Here is a 20,519-nt window from a genome sequence, read left to right as displayed (position 1 = left end):
CTCTCTTTTCCTTCTTCTTCTTCTTCTTCTTCTTCTTCTTCTTCTTCTTCTTCTTCTTCTTCTTCTTCTTCTTCTTCTTCTTCTTCTTCTTCTTCTTCTTCTTCTTCTTCTTCTTCTTCTTCTTCTTCTTCTAACATGAAGACCAAGATTAGAGAAGTGTTGTAGTATAATGGAAACAGTTCTAGATTTGGAGTCAGAAGATCTGGTTTAGAATCCCAACTCTTTCTATTATCATGCTATTTGGGCAAACCTTTTCCCCTTTGTTATGCTGGATTTCTCATTTGTGAATTGAGGGAGTTAGATTCAGTGATTTTTACAACTTCCAGCTTCTAATTATACACGAATGCTCTAACACTTCCAAGATCTCTGATTTGTTTGGGGGGGGGTAGTCCCTCCACAATTGTAGACCACATCTCATCTGTGCTTCTGTAGTCAATCTTTATACAGTTCCTATAGCCAAAAAAATTGGTGTCTCACTGGTCAAATTGGTAATGAATGTCCTCTTTCTCCTTACCTAATCTAGAGCACAGTCCATCACTGCCCATACAGCAAACCCTCACTTCTGGGTAAGTCCTGTCAGGGTTCATGCACTACATTGATCCAGTCTTAGAGGCTCTAGGATGCCTTCCTGACATGATGGAGCATCAGAGAAGGAGGGTTAATGGGTTCATAGGTAGGTAGAGGTGAAAGGGATCTTGTCTAAACCTCCCATTTTAGAGAGAATGGAATAGATGCCTAAAGAGATTGCAACTTCCCAAAATCACACAGATAAGAAAGCTTCAAAGACATGCCATTGGACTTCAAATTCAAGACTCTTCCCCTGAAGCCATGCTGCCAATTATTTTAGTTGCCATAAAACTAATAACTGTCCTGAGATGAGTGGCACCTTGGAGGTAGAAAACCTATGACTGCCTCCTTGATTTACAACTATCATGTCCCTCTTAAATATTATCTTCTCCAATTTAAAAAAAATCTCAGTTCTTTCAGTCAAACCTCACATGACATAGAACCAAGGAAAGCAGGATGGACTTGTGAAAAGAGTACTAACACAAGAATTAAAGAAGTTAGGTTCATATCCTGAGTCTGCCATAATGCCTGTGATCCTGAACAAACTATTTGTCCTCTCAGGATCTCAATTTTCCGATCTGTAAAATTATCAAGTTGGGCTGGATCATTTCTAAAGTACCTTTCAGCTCTAAATCTATAATTTTATTTGCCTGTGAATCTTACTCCCAAACCAATATAATCTGCTAAAAAGTAAAAAAGGTTTTGGTCAGCCTACCAATCCCCCAGCAGTGATCAGTAGAACTTCCTCCTTAAATGTGCTAGATACAACCCCACATGTCCCCAAAGTGGCACATTTGGAGCTCACCTGTGTGTGGGGCTCACATGTGACAGTCTCCATTGCCTTCCCTATCCTCAATGCTAATAGAGTTCTGTTGAACTATTAGTGATGTGTCTTTCTATAGGTAGACAAATTGGTGCCTGGGAAATAGGCCCAGTCCCTTTTCAGGGCTTTCCATTATAGCAATGCCTTCCAGAGATTATATTTCTCTGGTACAGAACCTAAAGTCACCTCATGATGAATCATTAGCATAGGACTAAGTACTTAAAGCAAAAGCTAATCAATGTATAGGAAGAAATGGACAAGAAAAGTATAATAGTTATGAAACTAAATATCCTTTCATACCTAGGCAAATCTAATAAAAAAGATATGAATTAAAGAAGAACCTAGATAAAATTTAAGATATTTTACATATGAGGGAACTTTGGTGATTACTGAATGGGAATCAAAAGGATTATACAATTTCTGAGCTTTATATGGCACCTTTACAAAAACTTTCCATGTGCTAAGGCATAAAAATTCATAAGTATTGTTAAACATAAGATGTGTAAATATTACTAAATATAGTCTTTGTTGATCATAGACCAATGAAAATTATAATCAATAAAGGGAATTTAAACAAAAGATTCAACTAAAATGGAGATTAAATAATATAATCTTAAGGAATGTGTAGTCCAAAGAGTAAGTCATAGAAACAACAAATAAGAAATACAAGAGTTAGTTAATGTTGGAGTAGGAATGCAGATGAAATCATATGATTTTTCACTTATTTATTTTGGGTATGTTTTGGGGTTCTGGTTTTATAAGATTATTTGCTTACAAAAATGAACAATATGGAATTTTTTGTATGATAATACATGCATAACCCAGATTGAATTGTTTGCCAGATCCAGGAGTGGGGAGGGAAGAAGAGAGGAGACAATTAGGATCATATAATTTCAGAAAATGTATGTGGAAATTTATTATTACATGTAACTAGTAAAACAATTAAAAAGAATTGAGTTAGAAACCATCACTGAATATTCTTCACTTGAGGAACTAATGATCTATGAAGAGAATATCCCAGGAAGATGCCCAAGGATCCCTGGAGCTATATTTATTCTTTGCTTCCCATCCTAAAGCCTGGAATGAACTTGGGATAAATACTAAGGAGAGCCAAAAATTTTCTGTTTCCTGATGTTATGGGAAACAGGGGGATTTCAAAGGGAACTGCTACTTCAGGGTAATGGAACAATGAAACACCTACTCTGGATGTCCAGGGATATCCTGAAGTTGACCTTCATCAGGACATATTCTTTCTTGACCCGTCCTTCATCTTACATAGGAGCATAAAGGGGCATTATTATGTCCATTTAAAAAAGGAGAAAGCTGACATTCCTTGAGATTAGAGTTACTAAGTGTCAGAAGCAGAATTCAAATACAAGTTTTACTGATTCTCAGCCCAAGGCTTATAACTATCAATCTTTTGTCACAAGAGATTCATATAACTAAAGACTAAATTCCCATTACATATTGGTAATCACTCAGTGAACCAGACTCAAAAATGGTTTAAAAATGATGATGGACAATAGATATGTCATATTTCCAGCCTCTGAACATGTGCCAAGCACAAAAGGTAGATTCATGAGAAATAAAATGAAAAATCAAGAAGGGAGGGCCACATAGCCAGACAATCCCAGAGACAGGAGTTAAGCCTAGGTCTCTCCTACCATATATTCTTTGTCCCAGACTTTCTCTTAGAAATGAAGGAACCTTCAAATTCTACCCAGTCAAAGAAGAGAATTTGACAGGTGGGAGAGCCTTCAGTGACCACCTAGTACTACTCACATGGGAAAGGAATACCCACATAATATGACTAACAAATGGTTATCTCCCCCTTATTTGAATATCTCCCAGGAGGAGAAAATCATCACTTCTCAGGATAGCCCATTCCTTTTTAGGACAGCTCTAATTTTTCTTTGAAAGACATTAGTCCAATGTCCTCATTTTATCAATGGAAAAATTGAGGCTTAGAAAGGGAAAGACCTTGCTCATAGTAACCCAGGAAATTATTGGCAGAGATAAGACTCCAACCCATGTTTTGTGACTCTCAATCTCAGGGTCACCACCGACCCCGATTCTTCGAATAATTATCACACATGCTTTCTCTGATTCCTGAGGTATAAGTTCAAAGGATAGGTTGCCATCAGTGACTATCTGGGGGAAAGAAATCACCAGCCAGAATGACTACCAAAACCACATGAAGCCAAAATGCAGCTAATCTCTTAGGAACCAAGTTCTGTAGATCTGCACATTAGTGGGGACTGTTTCATCTTTATCTTCATATTTCCAGCACCCAGAACAATGACAGGTACTTAATAAATGTTGGTTCCATTAAATTAAATTGAATTGAATTCCCAGGAAAACTCAAGTCACTGCCTTGCTTTGTAAAGTCATTAGAATATGTACTTTTCTTTGTTTTGATTCAAACATAATTTAACAATGAGAAATTTATTTTCATTTGTATAGGCTCTATTTAAAAATATGTACACTTTGTCCTTAGTTATAATTTACAATTGTAACTCTCTTCCCCTCTCCCCTATAACATCACATCATGGAATCCACTGGATGAAGAAAGTATAAGAGTTTGGGTTTCAGAAACCTGGTCTCCAGTAGAGGACCAGCTAAATCTATGTAAATATGACAGAAGGCAGCTACAGTCAGGAGAAAGATGCCATTAATGTTGATTATTCCACAAGGGTCTCTCTGAGGTGTCACTTATCTTCATCTTTAGAGTAGCCTCCTCCTCCTCATTGATTATCTTGGGCCTCTTCTGTGGTTCTAGTCCACAAAACATGTCATGTAGTAGCCCTTATCCTTTTGAGGGACTTCTGTGTCTCTGGACATGAATAAACTTGTGCTTATACAGGTGATGTAACTTACGCAAGGTGACATAGCTGAAAAAGATGGGAGGTAAGGTTTAGTGCCAGGGCTATTTTTTAATTTATTTTTTTAGACAATATTTTCTTTTTTTCCTCTATTACATGTAAAAACAATTTTTAACATTCTTTTTTTAAGTTTGGATGTCAAACCTCTCTCCCTTCCGACTCTCTCTCCCCACTCACTCCCTGCCCTCACACCTCCTTAACATAGTAAGCAATATGACAATATGTTCAATCATGCAAAACATCTACCCATATTTGTCATTTTGTAGAAGAGGTCTCAAATAAAAAAAGAAATAAAGTATGTTTCAGTGTGCATTCCAACTCCATCAGTTCTTTCTTGGAGAGCAGATGGAACTTTTCAACATGAATCTCTAAGAAAACCCTGGGTCTAGGTCATTCACAGTCTTTCATTGTTCTGGTTCTGCTCACTTCAGTCTGCATCAGTTCATGTAACTCTTTCACGTGGTAAGGGATTTTGTAGCCATGAAGAACATTGCAAATGTTTCAGGGATTTTCCACTTCTTTCCAGGTACAGGATTTCATTGGCTTAGTGAACCCTTGACAAGAAAATGGCCTCTATCAATGAACATTAGCAATTTGCCTCACAAGTTAGGGTCTTGCCTGGGGCACTGAGGTGTTGAATCACTTGCCAAGGGTCACATCACCAGCACATGATTGGGGCAGGTAGGCTGTCCTGATGCCAAGGTTGGCCTTTCATATCTTGCACTACTTACTGCTTCTTCCTATAAAAGTTTTCATTGATGTCATTTCTTCTTTGACTAACATCTTTCTCCCTGACTTTAAGGGAACCCTGGGCTTTCAAAGGCTATCATAATTGAGTCGAATCCCTTGCAGGAGAGAATGAGAATGGCTAGCTTTAGAGAATTTTCTCCAAACTGGAGTATTCCAAAGGCACTTGCAACATGAAAAACCTGGGAGCCTCTGATTCCTTCAATTACTAGTGAAATGTTGGCAAACCTGACTATAAATTCCGGAGAGTGCTTGAAGGAGCCCAGAAAACTGTCCGTGGTTCTGAAACTAGACAGCTGGTCTACTAAAGCAAGCTATGTTACACAGTGGCCTCGGGTTGGTGAATTTATGACAAATGAAAAGTTTTTTTAACCCTTTCTAAAAATAAATTGTGTGTGTGTGTGTGTGTGTGTGTGTGTGTGTGTGTGTGTGTGTGTGTGTGTGTGTGTGTGTAGAGAGACGGGGGAGAGAGGAAGAGAGAGAGAGAAGGAGAGACAGAGACAGAGAGAGACAGAGTCAGAGAGAGAGAGAGACACAGAGAGAAACACAGAGAGAGAGAGACAGAGACAGAGAGACAGACTGACAGAGAGAGAGAGAGAGAGAGAGAGAGAGGGAGAGAGAGAGAGAGAGAGGGAGAGAGGGAGAGAGAGAGAGATTTGTGATACTAATCACCCACTTTGAGGGAACAGAGTCTCAGTTGTCCTGAATCATTAGACTTGGTCTTGCCACCTAAGGAATCAAATTCTCTCCTTTAAGCCTCCTTGTCCACCCTCTACTTCTCCAGAGAGCATGCTGGGAGAGTTTTGCCCAGAAAAAGTAGAACTGAGTCAGTCCTGAAGTAGGAACCAAGAGCCTAGGGTTCTAGCCTCTAATCTCTCACTAATAATAAACTCAATAATGATAACAATTAAAGGGGCCAACTTTGGCAAACTTCTCCCCCTCCTTGGGCCTCCTTTTTCTTATCTATGAAATGGAAGTAGAATCATTGTCCTGCCTACCTTACAAAGCTATTGTCATATGAACAATTGAGATAGCTCTTGTGATTGGAGTCAGAAGACCTGGGTTCAGATTCTAATTATGCCATGTGTTACCTAGTGATCTTGGACAATTCATTACCCTCTCAATGCCTAAGTTCCTCATTCCACCTCTGACATTACCCATATGACCCTGGGTAACTCTCTTCCCTTCCACCTCAGTTTTCTCATCTGTAAAATTTGGGAATTGAACTAGATGACCTTAAAGTCTTTGGTTCATTCTCCTTCTAGCTCTCAGCTATATCCCTCAGCTTTTGCTTGCGTAAAGGAAGGTCCTCACCTTCCCCCCACAGAAGACTCCAAGAAGGCCACTGGGAGAAGAGAAGATGGAAAGTGACTTTATTATAGAGGACCTTTTCTTGGCTCTTCTCCCTCACACCTGCCTACAGAAACTCCACCAAACATCCTTTGGAAGAAAGCCTGCAGTTAACCACTTGACCACAAGAGAGAGCTCATGTATCAGGAGAGTGAAATGACCGGTCAAAAATAATCATAGACCATGGTAACTCAATGGGACCAGAAAGCTCTTATAGGGTCATAGATCTTGGTCTGGAAGGGACCTTAAGGACCATCTGGTCTAAACTCACCCTTTACAAATGAGGATAATGAGGACCAGAGAAGTTAAGTGACTTGCTCAGGGTCATACAACTAGTAAGAGTCAAAGGGTCAAAGACTCAGCTCCTTTGATTTCAAATCCAATATTCTTCCCACTTGATCTTCTCTTACAGATGAGTAAGCTAAAGTAAGAAAACGAGGGGGCAGCTGCGTGACTCAGGGAATTGAGAGCCAGGCCTAGAGATGGGAAGTCCTAGGTTCAAATGTGGCCTCAGACATTTCCTAACTTTGTGATCCTGGTTAAGTCACTTAACCTAGCCCTTACCATTCTTCTACCTTAGAACCAATGATTTTAAGATGGAAGGTAAGGGTTTTTAAAATAAATAAAGTAAGAAAACTGAATAAATGCTGAACAGAATGCCTTATAATTTCATGAATCGTCCTATTCCTCTCCCCAGTAGAAATTCTTTAAGTAAAGGTTGGATGATACCAGAGAAGGGATCAAATTCATATCTGGATTAGACTCAGAGGCCACTGAGGTCCCTTCTATCTTTCAGACCACTCCTTCTCTGTTTCCTTTGCAAGGTCTTCATCCAGGTTATCCCCACCCACTGGGTGGTCCTGTCATGGGTGCACGTCTTCTCCCTCTATATATCACCCTTGGTCATCAATTCCCATGAGTTCAATGATCTTTGGGTTTCTCAAATACTAGGTTATTGTCGTCATTTATTACTATATGGTGAGTGCCTAATCTATTCCATCAATCCACTACTCTATTTCTTAACCAGTACCAGACTGTTTTGATGATTTCCACTTTATAATACAGTTTGAGATTGGGTACAGCTAGTCTATTTTCTTTCATATTTTTTGCTAATGCCCTTAATATTCTTGACATTTTTTTTCTTCCAGATGGATTTTATTACTATTTTTTCTAGCCCTATGAAATAATTTTTGGGTGGCTTGAGTGATACAATACTAAATAGGTAAATTAATTTGGGTAGAATTGCCATTTTTCTTATATTATAATAGCCTATTGATGAGCAATAATGTTTTTCTTATTATTTAGATCTAACTTTATTTGTGTGAAAAATGTTTTGTAGTTGTGATCATATGGTTCCTGGGTTTGTCTTGGCAGGTAGACTCCAAGGTATTAATAACTGCTTTAATTTCATCTTCATTTGAATTCTCTCATTTCATGTCTGATACTGATAATTTGGTTTCTTTTTTTTAAGCAATAATTTATCTATTTCATTGTTCACCCCCATAAAACCAGATCTTTGTCTTATTTATTAGTTCAAGGATTTTCTTTCATTTTTATTAATCTCTCTTTTGATTTTTAGGATTTTAAATTTGGAGTTTAATTGAGTATTTTTATTTGTTCTTTTTCTTGTTTTGTTAGTTGCATATGCAATTCATCGATCTGCTTTTTTTGGTCCATTTTATTGATGTAAGCATTTAGAGACTTAGATTTTCCTCTAAATACTGCTTTGGCTACTTCTTCCAAATTTTGGCATGTTGTCCTCTTGCTGTCATTCTCTTTAATGAAGTTGTCAAATGTTTCTATATTTTGTTCTTTGATCCACTCATTCTTTAAGACAAGGTTATTTAGTTTCCAATTAATTTTGTCTTTTTTTTTTTCTGCAGCCCTTTGTTGAGTATAAGTTTAATAGCATTATAGTTGGAAAAGGAAGCATTTAATATGTCATTTTTCCTGCATTTGGTTGTGAGGCTTTTATATCTTATTACATGATCAATTTTTATGAAGGTGCCATATACTATTCCCATTTCATTTTCTCCAGAGGCCTATCAAATCTAACTTTTCTAAAATTCTATTTACCACCCAAGATTTTTCTTATTCATTCTTTGGTTTGATTTATCTGATTCTGAGAAGGGAAAGTAATGTTCCTGACTAATATGTTTTTATTATCTATTTGCTTTTGTAACTCACATAACTTGTCCTTTAGGAATTTGGATGCTATATCATTTGGTACATGTATGTTTAATATTGATATTAGTTTATTGTTTTTGGCATCTTTTATAAAGATATAATTTCCTTCTTTGTTTCTACGAATTAGATCCAATTTTACTTTTTTCTCTGTCTAAGATCATAATTGTAACCTTTGATTTTTAACTTTAATTACCTTTACTCTGTGTATCTCTCTGCTTTAAATCTATTTCTGGTGGACAGCAGATTATGGGATTCTAGCTTTTAATTCACTCTGGTATCCTTTTCTGTTTTATGGGTGAGTTCATCCCATTCAGATTCACAGTTATGATTACTGTGCATTTGACCCTGTCTTATTTCCTCTTGCTTATCTTTCTCTTCCTTTCCTTTCAGTCTTTATCTATTCACAAATATTTGCTTCTGGCTACTACCTCACTTGTTCACCCTCCCTTTTGTTTTCGGATATCATACCATCATATTCAACTTTCTCCCTGCTCTCTCTCTTGATGTATGCTCCTATTTGATGCCCTAATAAAGTTCTTAAGTTATCTTCAGTATCGTAACTATCTTAACTACTTGAGATACCTTAAATATTATAAGAATCATAGATATCTTAAGTACCATAATTACCACCTTCTTGGGTATTGAGTTTAACAACATTGTTTCCCTTAATTATTGTAAATATCTTAAGGATCTCTTGTATAATATATATCTTAAGTATCCTGATTAATACTTTTACAGGTAGGAATGGGATTAGTTTAAATCCATTGAGTCACTTGTGTTTTTCTTTTCTGTTTATGTTTTTCTTGAGTGCTGAATTTGATCACTGAATTTTCTTTTTAGCTCTAGCTGTTTGGTCAGGAATTCCTGGAAGTCCTTTATTTAATTAAATATGTGTTTCTTCCCATGGATAGATGATTATTGGTTGTATTCCTAGACCTTTTGCCTTGCCAAATATCATATTCCTAATTTTTTGAACCTCTAGTGTAAAAGCTTCTATGTCCTATGTCATCCTTATTGTAGTTCCATGATATTTGATTTTTTTTTCTGGCTGCTTGCAGTATTTTCTGCTTGACCTGGGAGCTCTGGAATCTGGCTACAATGGTCTAGAAGTTTTTCAATTCAGGAGGCAATTGGTGAAATCTTTCAATTTTTATTTTCCCCTCTTGTTCAAGTACATCAGGCAAGTTCTCCCTGATAATTTCTTGCAACATGGTGTCCAGGATCTTTTTTTATCATGGCTTTCAGGAAGTACAGTCATTCTTGGGTTATTTCTCCAGTATCTATTTTCCAGATCAGTTGTTTCTCCAGTATGATACTGCAGATGTTTTCTCTTTTTTCACTCTTTTTATTATATTTTATTATCTCTTACTGTTTTGTGTGGTTGGTAACTTCCATTTGTCCAATTCTAATTTTTAGGGAATCATTTTCTTGCTTGAAGTTTTATACATCCTTTTTAAGGAATTATTTTCTTGCTTGAGATTTTGTACTACCTTTTGTAGAGATGTTATTTCCTCTCACATGTTTTCATTCTCTTATTTGTTTTGTGATCCTCTTTTGGAGCTCTTATAGGATTTCATTTTGGTCCTGACACCCTTTTACATTTGCTTTTGAAGCTTCAGACATTTCTGTTTTGGGATTACTATCCTGTTCTGAAGTTGCATTTTGGTCTTCCCTGTTGCTGAAATAGTTTTCCAGGGTCAGGCTTTTTCTTTGTTTATTGATCATTTTATGGTTTTTAAAAAATCTTGCCTATATGTTGAAGATTGCTTCCACTCTTGGAGAGAATATTGTCCCTGGGTGCCATGTGCACTGCATTGAGCTGGATTCTGCCCTTCAGCTGCCAGCTTCCCCAGGTGTCAAAATCATTGGGTTCCCCCTTCTGCTAAGAGTTCCCCTGAGTGTGATTGCATGTGACTGCTTTTCAAGCTTCTCAGTGTGTGTAGGGTTACATGAACTGGGCAGCTCCTAATGCTATTCTAGTTCCATTGCTCTCCCCTCTTGCCCCAGAGAGACCAGGCTTTCCTGTTATCCCTCTATGTTTTCTCTGACTGAAACCTTGCTTCACTCTGTCTTTTGTTACTTCTCTGAGGCCAGATTTGAACTCAGGAAGAGGAATCTTCCTGGCTCCAGTCTTTGTACTTTGTGTACTATGGCTCCCTATAACTGACTCCCAAATCCACCACCTAGCCACCCTTAATTAGTACTTGTTTACTGATGGACTCAGATCTCGAGGGATACAGATGTGAATTATCACTGGCCTCACGGACTTTAGAGTGTAATAAAAGATATGAAACTTGTGCACAAATAAACACACAACCTAGTCGAACGTGATTAGCAGCACATTGGAGGAGTCCAAAGCTCAAGCATAGCAATATGCCTTATCTCTCAAAGGAGATCACTTCTGCCAGAATCCAGGGGAATTTCATGGAGAAGGTGATATTAAAACTAAGCCTTAAAGGATAGAGAAGACCTTTCCAGAGTGCAGGGTATCTAGGCAAGGGGCTGGAGGACTGCTGGGCTAGGACTGGATTTCAAGTCTTCTTGACTTCAGGGCCAGTGCCACCTACCTGCCTCCCAACCCTGGCTACAGGGAGGTGGGCTAGAGGTCCCAGCACAAACAGAATATTGCCAGGAGTCCCTGAGCCTGGGGACTACTCAACGATCCTCTGTCTAAGACAATCTTCTACTTATAGCACAGAATATCAGAAGCAGGAGGATCCTAGGAACAGAGAATGTGAGAGGTGGAGAGGCCTTAAAACTGATCTACCTCAGCCTCTTTTCACCATTTAATAAGGAAAACTACTCAGAGTGAGGAAGGAATTTGCTCAAGGTCACACATGTGGTTACTAGAGAGGAGATTAGAACTCATGTCCTTGAACCTTGAACCTTGAACCCCAGCCTGGCTCCTAGATCATACATGTCATTTTTTTTGTTGTGTCATTTTTGAGTTGTGTCCAACTCATTGGGACCACATTTTGAGGGGTTTTTCTTGGCAAAGATCCTGGAGTTGTTTGTCATTTCCTTCTCCAGCTCATTTTACAGATGAAGAATTGAGCCAAACAGGGTTTAAGTGACTTACCCAGGGTCACACAGCTAGTATGCATCCAAGGCTAGATTTGAACACCCAGGGATTAGTCTTCCTGACTCCGAGTTTGACACTCTATCCACTGTGCCACTTAGCTCCCCTAAACAGCTAATCAATATTCCCTAAGCAATATTCTCATGCAATTTGGCCAGATTTTTCTTTTTTTGTCTACACAACATTGAGGCAAGAAGTGAGGTGGGTTATACTCTCATTTCAGTGATCCATACTTTCAGTGAAAGTGGCTAAACTCAGTAGCAGGCTGAAATTAGGAAAGCTGGGGCAATGTAGAGCAGTCCTCCCTATGGAAGACAAACCAATAGGGCATCTTACTAATACAATTTACCTTGGTTTCCAGAGTCAATCACAGACTTGAAGCCTCTCAGAGCTACAAAGGGTCTCCAGAGTGAGTTAGGCCATTCCCTTCTCAACAGGAATCCTTCCTATAGCATTCATGACAAATGTTCAGCCCTTCTTTGCTTGGAGAACTCGAGAGTCCCTGGGACAACTCTAATTGTGCATAATTTACTCCTGAAATCCTTTGTAAATCTGCCTTGCCTTAATCCATTCATTGCTCTTATTTCTGCCCTCTTAGGTCAAGCAAAATAATTCTTGCTAAAAAGAAATTAATTCATATTCACAGATTTGAGAATAAAGGTGATAAAATAAAAGATACCCATAAAATTTAAATCATTAAAAACTAAAGGACATGAGAGTGGTTTGTTTTGTTTTTATATCATCTTCTTTTCCAAATATATCCTTCCCTCCCTTATATTTAGTCATCCATTCCTTGTTAACATGACTAAAAGAGAGAGAATAACAAAAAGCAGTTCAGCAAAAAAAAAAAAACAAGCAACCAACATACCAACTGATCTATTGGTATTATAATAACTTGCATTTCTGTAATTCTATATGGTTTACAAGGCACTTTACAAATATTTCATTTGAGAACTGACTCAAATTTATAAGAATACAAGTCATTCCCCAGTTGTAAAATTGTCAAAGGATAAGAACAGGCAGTTCTTAGAAGAAGAAATTAAAACTATCTCTAGGCATATGAAAAAATGCTCCAAAATACTACTGATTAGAGAAATGCAAATTAAAGCACCTCTGAGTTACCACTTCACACCTATAAGATTTGCTAATATGACCAAAAAGGGAAATGATAAGTGTCAGAGGCAATGTGGGAAAATTGGGACACTAATATACTGCTGGTGAAACTGTAAACTGATACCAATCACCTGGAGAGCAATATGGAACCATGGCCAAAGGGCCAGAAAAGTATGATTGCCCTTTGACCTTGTAATACCACTACTAGGTCTGTATCCCAAAGAGATCAAAGCAAAAGGAAATGGACTCCAGACGTAGTGCTCTATCCACTACACTACCTAGGTGCCCACAATTCCTAAAGTGAGGTCTAATGAGGGCAGAGGAATGAGTTCAGTACTATTCCTGGAAATCATGCCTCTCTTAATACAGCCCAAGATGATGTTCCCTTCTCTGGTGGCCATATCACCATACTGACACCTAATGAATCGGTAGTCTGCTGAAACTCCCAGCAATCATGCTCTTCTCCAAATTAAAAAATTCAGTCTCTTCACCTAATCCTAACAGACTGTCAATTCAAAGCCCTTCATCATCTTGACTGCCTCCTTTTCACTGTCTTTCTCCAAAAGGGGTTCTCTGTTACAATAATCCAAGTGAATGTTAGCTCTACATTCAACGGTCTGCTGTCTTCCTAACCCTAACCCTAACTCTAACCCTAACTCTAACCCTAAACCTAACCCTAACTCTAACCCTAACCCTAACCCTAACCCGAACCCGAACCCGAACCCGAACCATAACCTTAACCTTAACCCTAATCCTAACCCTAACCCTAACCCTAACCCTAACCCTAACCCTAACCCTACCTTGGGTAGTTGCTTGAGTTGATTGTTTGAATTTAAGAGAAGGACTTCATATTTATGCCAGTTAGCTTTTATTTTGTTAGATCAGGTTGGTTGTTCCAGCTTGTCAAGATCCTTAAGGCTTCTGACTGTGTCGTACAATGTGTTAGCTTTCCCTTACGTAGCCTCTCTGAGCCTTAGTTTTCTCATCTGTAAAATAGGGATTAAAAATCAAATGGAGGTAACATCCCTTGCACTACACATCTCACAGAGGTGTTGTGAGTTATCTAAGTTATCGTGGTGTGCTGTGTAAATCTGGGAGTACCATGGAAAGCTGAGTTACTGTTGTTTTAAAAATTATTGTTCATGAATTCAACAAGGATGCTATAATTGCCATTAGGTGGTATAGCAGAATACTAATCTCCAGTCACCTTCAGCCCAGGTCAGACCACATTGAGAGTGTTCAGGATACAAATCCACCAACAATGTACAGGGGGACTTAGCAGTCGGTGAGCTCAATGTAAATCAGCATGTGATACGGCAGCCAAAAATGTCAGTGCGATTTTCAGCATCTTAGAATCAAGGATTCAAAGCTGGAAGTCCTCTGAGGACTCGGAGGCCAGGGAGTCCAATCCCCGAATTTCACAGAGGACTATGTGAGAGGGAGAGAGGACAGGTGACTGGTTAAAGTCATGTGGTTAGTAAGTGGCTTGAGGAAAGCCATTTCTAGGATTACATTAATAGAACTTCAGTATCTCAAAGTAGTCAGTGCTGCCCTGTTCAGGCTACATATGGATTTTAGGGTTCAGTCCTGGGCACCACAAATTAGAAAATATATAGATTAACTGGAGAGTGTCTAGAGGAGGTCAGATAGGATAGTTAAGAGTCTCAGTCTGTGTAATATGGGTGTCTGCTGAAGAAACTAAGGGTGGTTTTCCCCAGAGAAGAGAAGGCTCAGGGGGGAATATGATGGTTTCATTCTTAAACACTATTGAAGCAAAACATGAGAAAAATGATAAGACTTTTTCTGCTTGCCCCCAGAGGGCAGAAGTGGGAAGATTGGGGCAGTGCTCAAGCAAGGCAAATTGTGGTAAAAACAAGTCAAACAACAACTTCCTACTGATGAGAGCTGTCCCAAAGTGGGTGGTGGCTGTGGTGCTTTCCCTCTAGTTTTCCAGCAAAGAGTGGGCGACCACTCATCTGGGATGGAGTAGAGCAAGTTTGAATGGACTAGAGGTCTGTCTCTGAGACTGATTCCGGCTCTGAGATGCTGTGAGTTAGCTACAACATGGATCATAATCTGCATGAAATTGTTCACGTGCCTGTCATGGCAAAGGGCCAATAAAATCTCTAGTCAAACATTGAATGAATAGATTATCCAAGGGTTGAACCCTCTATTATTTCTCAATGGCTCGCTACTTTCACTCTCCTCATTAGATTCAGCACCACATCCAAAGGGTACTTGAAAAGTCCATAATTAGCTTTGGCAAAGGAAGACTAAAAACAAGCAGGGTTTCCTCAGTTTTCCCAGTTCCATGAATGACATTTTTGTTATGATGAAAGTCTTCAATAATCTCACAGGGCATCAGTTAAACAAACAAACCATTATGTTGAGGAGGAAAAGGGCAATAAAGAAGCACTGTGAAATAAATGGGTGATCATTCATGGGCATTAGCCAGAGAGTGGCTGTAGACTGTTGAGAATGAAAGAAATGAATAATTTTATCTATCAGGACAACTATTTCAGTGTTGGTGCTTGAAGGACAATTCTAATAGACTGTAGATCTGAGAAGGCCCTTAGAAAAGGAGATATCAGAGCTGGAAGAGACCTTAGAAGAGGAAATGTCTGAGCTGGGAGAGTCTTAGAACAAGGAATTCCACAGCTGAGTTCTAGTCTTTTAGAGTCTAGAATTTCAGAGCTGGTAGGATCCTTAGAATAGAGGCGATCAGAATCAGCCATCATTATTAACAAACCAGAGAAGAATATTGTGTAAGGATTATTAACCACACCTTGGGAGGAGTAAACTGTGGTCCTAAAGAGACTGTGATTTTTCCCATGTTCATACATATAGTTAATACTGAAGATAGCTAAAAACTTTGTGGTCTATTTTGTTAGAGTATTACTGTACAATAAGAAATGAGGAAGAGGTCGATTTTCAAAAAGCATGCAAATATCTAGATTGAATTATGAAGAGCAAGATGAGCATAACCAAGAGAACATTAAATACAGCAAAAGAAATATTCTCTGAATAATGACTTGTTTGTCCATCACCATGGAAAAAAACTAATAAATTGAAATAAGCAAGCAATGTATGTAAAGTGATTTGCAAATCTTAAATTGCTATATAAATATAAGCTGCCAATCTTATCACCATTTCCCTTTCATCCATCCATCACCATTCATTCTCCTCTTAATCCTTCTTATCACTAGCTTCCATATCATCTACTCATTCATCCATATTCATTCTTATCTCTTCATTAATCTTTATCATCATCATCATCACCATCTATCTATCCTTCCATCCATTCTCTCCACATATGAATGAATGAAAGACATTGTTAGGTCCTTATCATGGGCCAAGCTCTAGGCTAAACTCTGGAGATACAAATGCATGGCAGATGGAAAGGTTGAGAATTCTAAAACAAGTAGTCATAAGTCATTTATGAAGGTCCAGGGGTCCTTGGGTTACATAAGTAAGTAATATAAGAATCCTGAGATACTACATGATGCAGACTCATCCATCCATCCTTCTCCCCCCTCAGCTATTCAAACTCATTATCTATCTGTCTACTCATCTTCTTCCTCCTCATAAAAATGCACCCATCTTCTTTGGCATCTATCCATCTTCTTCATTCTTACCTTCATTAATCCATATAGTTATCCATCTACCCACCTATTTATCTATTCATCTACATAATCAAATACACTTATATCCACACTCATCTATCCATCCACCTTTTCTCTATATCCATCCTATTCCTCATCAGCTATTTTTCTATATATCCATCATCATCATCAATTCATTCATCCACATTCTTCCCTGTCTACCCACCCACTGACATGTGCATCAATCTCTCAATTATCTTTCTACTTTTTGTCCCCCTATTCATCTTCTCTGCTCTCTAGTTTCTCAGTGCCCTTCACAAAATGTTGTTCATAGAACTGAGCCCAATGTTACATATATTCTCTGACTAGGGCAGTGAACAAGAGGATGACTATCTTTTAATTATAATCAACACCTTCATTAGTATTTCTAAGCTGGTTAATGAGGAGGCAGCCAGGCAGGAAGTACACACATGTTGAAAATAAGGGTTGACCAAGCAAGTCAGCGAGAAAGGAAATGAGATTGGGTCAGGGAATATATGAGTACCAGAAATCAGAGTCAACTTCTATATCTGTACTTGAGGATGTCAGAAGAGGAAATCCACTGGGAAAAAATATACCAATGGATAATGGAGTTTTGAAAAAAGTCTGGGCAGGGAGCCAAGAAATCAAGAACTAGAGGCTAAAAGAGCCTCATGAACTTAAGTCAGGCCAATATGGCAGCAAAGGAAAAGTGATAAATGTTGGAGGGAATGTGGCAAAATTGGGACACTAATACAGCAGTTCAGTCAGGATGACCAAGTGGTCTAAGGCTCTGCGTTCAGGTCGCAGTCTCCCCTGGAGGCGTGGGTTCAAATCCCACTTCTGACAGCCAACCATTAAACAAATGAGTGCAGGCAAGGCACCTGGTAAAGACGGGATCCCAACAGAGGTATACAAGGCTTAAATGGAAAGGCGCTCCAGGTATTCCCCATAGTGTTGACCAGCATATGGGAAGAGGAAGACATGCCCCCAGAACTCAGAGATGCCTCCATCATAGCCCTATACAAGAACAAAGGCTCACGAGCAGCCTGTGACAACTACAGAGGCATCTCATTACTCTCCACTGCTGGAAAGATCCTCGCCCGTGTTATACTCAACAGACTCCTGTCATCTGTTTCAGAGCAGAACCTGCCTGAATCACAATGTGGCTTCTGACCAGATCGCAGCACCATCGACATGGTCTTCACGGTGAGGCAAATGCAGTAAAAATGCCTTGAGCAGAACCTGAGTCTCTACATTGTCTTCATAGACCTGAGGAAGGCATTCGACACAGTGAACAGGGACGCATTGTGGATGATCCTCAGCAAGCTCGGTTGCCCAGCAAAATTCGTCAAACTGATCCAGCTCTTTCATGTAGACATGACAGGGGAAGTCCTATCTGGTGGAGAGACTTCCAATCGCTTCAACATCTCCAATGGCTGGAAACAAGGCTGTGTCCTCGCTCCGGTACTATTCAACCTATTTTTCACCCAAGTATTTCGACATGCTGTGATGGATCTAGACCTGAGGGTCTACATCAAATACCAACTGGATGGCTCACTATTTGACCTTCGCCGCCTGACTGCAAAAACAAAGACAACAGAGAGACTCATCCTGGAAGCTCTCTTTGCAGATGACTGTGCTCTCATGGCCCACCAAGAAAATCATCTCCAAACCATTGTGGACAGGTTTTCCACCGCAATAAAACTGTTTGGCCTGACTATCAGCCTCAGCAAAACAGAGGTGCTGTTCCAACCTGCACCAGGGAGGCCAACGAACCAGCCGTGCATTACAACCGAAGGCACGCAGCTTTCTAACGTCAACACTTTCAAGTACTTGGGCAGCACCATCGCCAACGACGGGTCCCTAGACCACGAGATCAATGCCAGGATCCAAAAAGCCAGCCAGGCACTCGGGCGGCTGCGCTGCAAAGTCCTCCAACACAGCGGTGTAAACACTGCAACAAAGCTCAAAGTGTATAACGCAGTGGTCCTCAGCTCGCTCCTGTACGGTTGTGAGACATGGACACTGTACCGGAAGCACATGAAACAGCTGGAGCAATTCCACCAACGCTCCCTCCGGTCAATCATGAGGATCCCATGGCAGGACCAAATCACCAATCAGGAAGTCCTTGACAGAGCCAACTCCACCAGCATCGAAGTCCTGGTCCTCAAAACCCAGCTACAATGGTCTGGACACGTCATCCGCATGGACCCACAGCGAATACCAAGACAGGTATTCTATGGTGAACTGTCAGCTGGACTCAGGAAACAAGACCGACCAAAGAAAAGATTCAAGGATCAGCTAAAGTCAAACTTGAAGTGGGCTGGCATTACACCAAAGCAACTAGAACTCGCTGCCTCTGACAGAAGCAGCTGGTGAACCCACATTCGCCATGCCGCCGCCACCTTTGAAGATGAGCGACGTTGACGTCTTGCCGCTGCGCGTGCGCCGACACCAGGCCACAACCGCACCTCCCGTAACAACTGGCGTCCCATGCCCCATGTGCCACACACTCTGCGCCTCAGCCTTTGGACTCCAAAGCCTCATGAAAGTACACCGTAAATAAAACTGCACAAAGACAATAGTCATTCTCAGTCACCGAGAGACTACCACTACTACTACTAATACACTGCTGGCAGAGTTGTGAATTGGTCCAACCACTATGGCCAAAATCTGCCCTTTGATCCAGCCATAACACTGCTGGGTTTGTACCCCAAAGAGATAATAAGGAAAAAGACATGTGCAAAAATATTCATAGCTGCGCTCTTTGTGGTGGCCAAAAATTGGAAAACAAGGGGATGCCCTTCAATTGGGGAATGGCTGAACAAATTGTGGTATCTGTTGGTGATGGAATACTATTGTGCTCAAAGGGATAATAAAGGGGAGGAATTCCATGGAGATTGGAACAACCTCCAGGAAGTGATGCAGAGCGAGAGGAGCAGAGCCAGGAGAACATTGTACACAGAGACTGATACACTGTGGTACAATCGAAGGTGATGGACTTCTTTACTAGCAACAATGCAGTGATCCAGAACTATTTGGAGGGACATATGAGAAAAATGCTATCCATATCCAAAGGAAGAACTGTGGGAAAAGAAACACAGAAGAAAAACAATTGCTTGATCACATGGGTTGGTGGGGCTGTGACTGGGAAAGTGGACTCTAAAAGATCACCCGAGTGCAAGTATTAATAATAAGGAGAGGGTCCAAGGAGAAAAAGCAGGATGAGGAGGGGAGAGGAGGTCAGACCACAGGACAAGCAGGTGTAGGAATGGACCAGGCAGAGGCATGAAGGGGCAGTGAATGGGAAGAGCCACGGGGGGGGGGGGGGGGGGGGAGGTTTGAATCCTGACTCACTGCTTATTGGCTCTGTGATTCTGGGAACCTGCTTGGCTGGAAAACTGGACCACCTGGTACCTGCTGTTTAGAGACTTAGGTTATGTTAACCAGAAGTGCAATCAGACACTAAGATCGGTGCAAGGAGTTTTCTCACAGTTGTACATCTTAGCCCATCTGTCTTATCTTAAAAGACCACATACTTATTGTTTCCATGTTCACAGATACTTGGGGAAGAGTGGTACACTGAATTCAGAGAACTGCACCCATTCCCCCTGCCATTCTCAAGTTGGAAAATCCCCAATCTTTCATCCAAGTAGAAGTCAGATTATTTAATATTGTATTATTTTCTTTTAAGTAAGAATTAAGTAATTCCTTTTAATTAATTAATCTGATTGTTTTAAATGTATAAAAGTCTATCTCAAGGGCAGGTGGGTAGCTCAGTGGATTAAGAAGGCAGGTCTGAAGATGGGAAGTCCTGGGCTCAAATCTGGCTTCAGACACTTCCTAGCTGTGTGACCCTGGGCAAGTCACTTAATCCCAATTGTCTTTATTGCTCTTTTGCCTTAAAATAGATAGAATGGCTTCTAAGACAGAAGGTAAGGGATTTTTAAAAAGTCTTTCTCCCTCTTTATTTGGGGCACAGTACTAAGCTATGGAAGGGCTGGGTCCCTCTCTGTTCAGCATTGCTTAATAAATAAATATACCTAGAAGACTGAACTTTTGTTTCCTCAGTCATTCTGTCTTTTGGACCGTGTTGTTGTTCTTCAATCATTTTAGTCATGTTCAAGACTTCCAGATCCCATTTGGGG

The 20,519-nt window shown here is 39.9% G+C and overlaps 1 protein-coding gene and 1 non-coding gene across 3 annotated transcripts in view; one reads left to right on the top strand and one right to left on the bottom strand.

Moving 5' to 3' along the window:
- LOC100028976 (solute carrier family 5 member 4-like) overlaps positions 1-20,519 on the bottom strand; it is a 116,436-nt gene that overhangs the window by 89,092 nt on the left and 6,825 nt on the right. Inside the window, exon 2 of one of the 2 annotated variants that reach the window (XM_056821432.1) lies at positions 4,268-4,281. The exons of the other annotated variant lie outside the window; for it this stretch is intronic. Within the exon in view, the coding sequence (XP_056677410.1) occupies positions 4,268-4,281 (14 nt within the window). The remainder of the gene's footprint in view (positions 1-4,267; positions 4,282-20,519) is intronic. 2 annotated transcript variants of the gene reach the window in all.
- Positions 17,135-17,217, top strand: TRNAL-CAG (transfer RNA leucine (anticodon CAG)). The gene has a single exon. It is a non-coding gene; the product is annotated as a tRNA-Leu (tRNA).

Source organism: Monodelphis domestica, chromosome 3 (assembly GCF_027887165.1).
Source record: "Monodelphis domestica isolate mMonDom1 chromosome 3, mMonDom1.pri, whole genome shotgun sequence".
In the NCBI taxonomy this organism is placed as follows: Eukaryota; Metazoa; Chordata; class Mammalia; order Didelphimorphia; family Didelphidae; genus Monodelphis; species Monodelphis domestica.
This window is presented reverse-complemented; position numbering and strand designations above follow the sequence as displayed.